Source organism: Monodelphis domestica, chromosome 3, assembly GCF_027887165.1.
Source record: "Monodelphis domestica isolate mMonDom1 chromosome 3, mMonDom1.pri, whole genome shotgun sequence".
In the NCBI taxonomy this organism is placed as follows: Eukaryota; Metazoa; Chordata; class Mammalia; order Didelphimorphia; family Didelphidae; genus Monodelphis; species Monodelphis domestica.
This window is the reverse complement of record NC_077229.1, coordinates 71,518,655-71,524,654: the sequence shown is the minus strand read 5'-3', so window position 1 is coordinate 71,524,654 and position 6,000 is coordinate 71,518,655. Positions and strand designations below refer to the sequence as shown.

The 6,000-nt window shown below is 38.9% G+C and overlaps 1 protein-coding gene across 7 annotated transcripts in view; it reads right to left on the bottom strand.

The window, feature by feature from the left end:
• Positions 1–1,384: 1,384 nt before the first annotated feature.
• Positions 1,385–6,000, bottom strand: part of SPMAP2 (sperm microtubule associated protein 2) — a 68,993-nt gene continuing 64,377 nt past the window's right edge. For all 7 annotated transcript variants that reach the window (XM_056822087.1, XM_056822090.1, XM_056822088.1 and 4 more), the window contains one exon: positions 1,385–1,807. In XM_056822087.1, the coding sequence (XP_056678065.1) occupies positions 1,569–1,807 (239 nt within the window). In that variant the 3' untranslated portion in view covers positions 1,385–1,568. The remainder of the gene's footprint in view (positions 1,808–6,000) is intronic.

Genomic DNA, 6,000 nt, shown 5'->3' with positions numbered 1-6,000 from the left:
TATTTTTTGGAGGGGGGGGATTCTTTTTATAAAAGTGCATTTAGAATATTTTTTCAAGGTTACATGATTCATGATCTGCCTCCCTCCAAAATATTTCTAAAGTGCTACCTAAATTCTGATTATTATTATTTTGGTAGTTCATGAGTGGAAATACTGAAAACAGACTTAGAGTCTTCTTTCTAAAAACCTGAGGTTGCTCAATTGTTAGAACACTGGCTTGAGTTTCAGAAACATCTTAGTGCAAATCAGGTCTTAAATAATTACCAGCTGGGTAACTCTGGGCAAGTCACTTAACCTTTGGCTGACTTCGTTTCCTCAATGATAAAATGGGGAACCTAAAATGAGATAATTCCTAAAGTGCTTGTTTCTTTCCTTTGGGAGGGGATGAGTAGCATCTTTCTCTTTCCCCCAAATCAAATGAGTACAGTTTGGGGAAGGGCCCTCAGAGGGACAGCAGGATAAAAAAGTTGAAGTAAATGCCTAATCACAGAAACACATGACTGACTGGGGTCTGTGACTCCAAATGGCTGAAATAGTCTCAGTCTATGTCTGTATGAGCTCTTCAGACCTGAAACTTTAGCAGATGGGGGAACTGAGCAAGAACTTATAAAATAAAGAGTGGATGCACTACCAGTGGTGGAACACAAGTTGGCATTGATAGAGGGCAATGGTGGAAGCTGTATACTCATGCGTGCTTCTAGATTATTCCTTTTCTTTGCCCATCTGCCTTATGTATGTACCCCTCCATATATGTTCCCTGGTCATGTGTTTCTCTACCTACCACACTGCTAATGCTAACCTGTGAAAGAGTCTCTGTGATTAGCTTTTGGGTTAAATATGTTTTGCTTTGAATTAATGTGTCATTTGGCTGACCTAGTAAAATAGAGCCCATTAATAGGGGCTCCTGAGCTATGATTTTGAATGGATGTCAACCCACTTAAGAGATAGGAGCTTGGGTTGTCTTTCTGGGGACCCATCTGTGAGCATGAGGCCAACTGTTGTATATCATCTAAATTTAATTAGATTTTATTAATTAAAATTAATTAATAAATAAATTATAATAGGCATTGGTTCAGACCCTAACTACATTATTTGGTTCTTATGCCAATGACCATATTCAAGTCAGTAGAGTCCCTGGAAGCAGTTAGCTTGGGTTCTCTTCCCAACCTCATTGCTCAATATGATTCATTAATGAAAGAAACCTGGGCTAGAAGTCAGGAGACCTGGGTTCTAATTCTAGTTGAGCCCTTTATTTTCTGGTGAGACCTCAACCAAATGACCTTCATCTCTCTTTGGCACCCATTTTTCTCCTCTAAAATGGAAATCAAAAATCTCCCTTCCCTGGAATGAGCATAAAATGGCAATAAAACAAGAATCAACACTGTACAAATTATACAACAATTATAATTATTCATATTGTTACTATTAGGTTCCATTCCCCTCCTATTGGCCCCTCCTCATTCAAAATAGATTGCCCAGGGAAGACCTATTGGAGTTATTTATTTACATGGAAGGAGAGGTTGGATTGCTACTACCAAGGAATATGAGAGGGATGAAATATGAGGCACTCAGAATTTTCTGGTTACCCTTTTAGGGACAGCAAGCTCATAGATTCGGGGAGATGGCTCTGCCTTCATTGCAGCCATTGAGATACAGTAGGGATCATGGCCCTCGTTACAATCTATCCGTTCTCTGGGCTTGGCTAAGTAGAGGATCCGGCTGGTGGGGACAGCATTTTTGGTCTCTTGTGAGATGATCCAGGAGGGGGGCTTGTCATAGACATAGTTATTTGAAGTAACCTTGGGCACTGCAAAGACAGACAAGAAAGAGAATTGGGTTAGGTTTGGGCAGAACTATAGGCTAGACACAAGAAGGAAGTAGACAGATGCCTAAAGGTTCTGGTAATTCCAACGTGCAGTCCAACTGTGGTATTCACCTAGTTCCACTTCTGACACATAAACTTTAAAATTTTTATTTTATTTTATTTTTTGCATTTAAAATTTTTATTATTTTAAAATATTTTTCCATGTTTCCATGATTTATTTTCTTTCCCTCCCCCCTCTAAGAGCTGACAAGCAATTCCACTGGATTAAACAAATGTCATCACTTGATATCTATTTCCATATTATTCATTTTTGCAATAGAGCAATCTTTTAAAGCCAAAACTCCAATCATATACCCATATAAACAAGCAATAAGTCATATGTTTTTCTTCTGTGTTTCTACTCCCACAGTTCTTTCTATCAGTGTGGATACCATTCTTTCTCTTAAGTCCCACAGAAATGACCTGAATCATTTATATTGCTATGTAAAGTTCTTTACATTGGATAGTCCCACAATGTTTCACTTTCTGTGTACAATATTCTCTTGGTTCTGCTCATTTCACTCTGCATCACTTCAAGGAGGTTCTTCTATTTCATATAGAAATTCTCTAGTTCATCAATCCTTACAACAAAATAATATATTCCATCACTATCATATACCCCAATTTGTTCAGCCATTCCCCAATTGAGGGACACCCCCTCATTTTCCAATTCTTTTTAAAACCCTTACCTTCCCTCTTAGAATTAATGCTGTGTATTGGTTCCAAGACAGAATAATGGTAAGGATTAGGCAATGTGGGTTAAGTGACTTGCCCAGGGTCACACAACTAGGAAATATCTGATTTGATTTGAACCTAGGACCTCCCATCTCTAGTTCTGGCTCTCAATCCACTGAGCCACCCAGTTGCCCCCATTTTCCAATTTTTTGCCACCCCAAAGAGTGCAGCTATGGATGTTTTTGTTCAAACATTTTTCATTATTATCTTCTTGGGATACAAACTCAGTAGTAGTATTGCTGTAATCTTTTAAAGCCCTTTGGGCATAGTTCCAAATTGCCTTCTAGAATGGTTGGATTAATTCACAACTCCACCAGTAATGTATTAGTGTCCCAATTTTGCCACATCCTCTCCAACATTTATTATTTTCCTTTACTGTCATATTGGCCAATCTGCTAGGTGTGAGGTGGTACCTCAGAGTTCTTTTGATTTTCATTTCTCTAATTAGGAGGGATTTAAAACACTTTTTCATGTGATTATTCATAGTTTTGATTTCTTTATCTGAAAACTACCTATTCACTGACACAAACTTTTGGCAGCTAGGTAGTTCAATGGATAGGGAGCTGGACCTGGAGTCAAGAAGATGTGAGTCCATACCGAGCCTCAAACACTTCCTTGCTGTGTGACCCTGGGCAATTCACTTAACCTCTGATTGCCTAACAAAAGGATCCACTCATATCCTGGTGAAGAAAACCTTTTGGATAGCTATAGTCACAAAAAGTGGGACCTGAATGAACAACAATAACAATAGCCCAACCTCTCCATTTTTCAGATGGGGAAATTGATAAGAGGAGAGAACTGGGGTTTGACAAAAGTTCAATTTTCTCAACTGTAAAATGAAAGGGTGAAACTAAATAACCTCCAAAGTCTTTTCCAGTTCTAAAGACTATGTATTCTAAAGTCTTGTATATAATAAATAGCAATGCAGCAACTTCAATCCAGATTGTCAGTCTTGAGATCCAAAGAGATGGGATTGATAAAGGGGAGTATTTGAGAAATGAGGGATAGCCTGTGCAAAGAAATGGAGACAAGTGATGGAGTGTTGTGAAGTATGAGGAATAGCTAGAAGGCAAGTGCCAAGGCAGCTAGGTAGCACAGTATAAGAGCACCAGGCCTCAAGTCTGAAGGATGTGAGTTCAAATTTGACCTCAGACACTTCCTATCCACATGAGTTTGGGCAAGCCATTTAACCCCAATTCCCTAGCCTTTGCCATTCTTTTGTCTAGGAATTGATGCTAAGAAAGAAGATAAGTTTTTTTGGTTTGTTTTTTTAAAGAAGAGGAAGGCAAATGTGGCTGAACCAAAGAATACATAATTAGGATTAGAAAAGTAGGTTAGATTCATACTGTAAAAGAATTTAAATGCTAATCAAAAGTTTATATTTGATCCCAGAAGTAAGAGGGAGCTGCTAGAGTTTATTGGGGCAGCTAGGTGGCATAGTGGATAGAGCAAGGGGCCTGAAGTCAAGAAGACTCATCTTCCTGTGTCCAAATCTGACCTCAAACATTTATTATCTGTGTGACCCTGGGCAAGTAACTTAACCCTGTGGGCCTCAGTTTTCTCATCTGTAAAATGAGCTGGAAAATTAAATGGCAGTATTTTTACCAAGAAAATTCCAAATGGGATCCCAAAGAGTTGGACACAACTGAAACAACTGAATGACAACAGAAGGTATTGATTGAATTGGTGGTGAAATGGTCAGACTTGAATTTTAGCCAAAGAATTTGGATGGCTGTGTGAAGTATGGATTCCAGAGGGATCAGACTGGAGATGAGGAGACCAATTGGAAGGCTACCATAATCACCCAGGCAGTAGGTGGTAAGGATTTGAACCAATATGGTGGCCATATGAGTGTAGAAGAGTGATGCATATAAGAGAGGAAACTATGATACAGAAACAAGATTTAGTAACTTATTGGACTTGTAATTATATTTAATAATATATATTTAATATTAATTATTTAATAATATATTTAATAAGTATATAATTATACTTATAATATTGGACTTTGGTAACTTATATGGGGAGGGGAAGTGAGGTATCAAAGATGATACTGAGGTTTGAACCTGGATGAGTTTTTTCCCCCTCTAGTTCATTTTCCATTTTGCCACTAAAGATATTCCCATTGTGCAGGTCTGACCATCTTTATTTAATAAACTCCAACTACTTTTTATTACTTCCAATATCAATAATAAAAATAATAGGTAAGGGGGCAGCAGTGGATTGAGAGTCAGGCCTAGAGAGGGGAAGTCCTGGTTTCAATTCTGACCTCAGACACTTCCTAGCTGTGTGACCCTGGGCAAGTCACTTAATCCCCTTACCAGTAGACCAAGACTTCTGTCTTGGAACCAATACATAGTATTGATTCTAAGAGGGAAAGTGAGGGTTTAAAAAAAATAATAGCTAACATTTATGTAGCACTTATGTGTCTGGCCTTGTGCTAAGCACTTTACAATTATATCTCATTTGGTCCTCATAACAATCCTGGAAGGAAAGTGCTATTATGATCTCATTTTACAGGTGATGAAACTGAGGCAGGCAGAGTTGAAGTAACTTCTGAGGCTGGATTTAAACTCAGATCTTCCTGACTATTCTTTAGGCTCTTTACAACCTGCCCCTGTCCTTCTTTACAATTTTTCTTATACCTATTTTGAACCTCATCGCCAGTATCCCTTCCTTCTCCCCCATGTACTGGCTTCCTTATTGTTCCTCTCACAGGACACTCCAGCTCTAGACTCTAGTCATTTTCACTGGCTGTCCCTCATGCCTGGAATATTTTCTCTCCTTATATCTGCCTCCCGATTTCCCTGGTTTCTTTCAAGCTTCAGCTCGAAGATTATTCGATTTCCCATCCTCCCATTCTCTCCTTTGCTCTGATCTCTGGTGAAGTCTTTCTGGCCAGTAAAGGTCCCCAGTGGAGCGATTCCAGTGTCCTCTAGGAAGAATTTTTTCTAAACATCTTTATCGGTATTTTCCATTTTCCGATTGTCGTTCACCTTTCAATTTTATCCTCAAATGCTCTCCGAGTTATCTGAATTCGTCTCTTCCCCCACTTCCTATAAACTTTTATAACTACTTCTCTTAGTGCATCCTCCTCCTCGGTAGGGCTTTAGAAACAAGCCTTTAAACCAGTGACTCCTCGACTTCCACATTTCTCAACTTGGAAAGCACATCAAATGTTCGCTGGCCGAGGTCATTTTCTTGCTTCTTTTGGTCTCCTCATTGTTCACCCCTTCAAGGAGAATTTGCAATCCATCACTCCATTTAGGGGAAACTTTCTTCTCTCTTCTATTTTCCCTTTTAGCAAGAATGTCCACATTGATACAAGTCAGTCACTCCATCACTGGATAAAGAGCTCCTATTCAAAATCCCAACAACTATGTTACTGTTTAGAGGCAGTC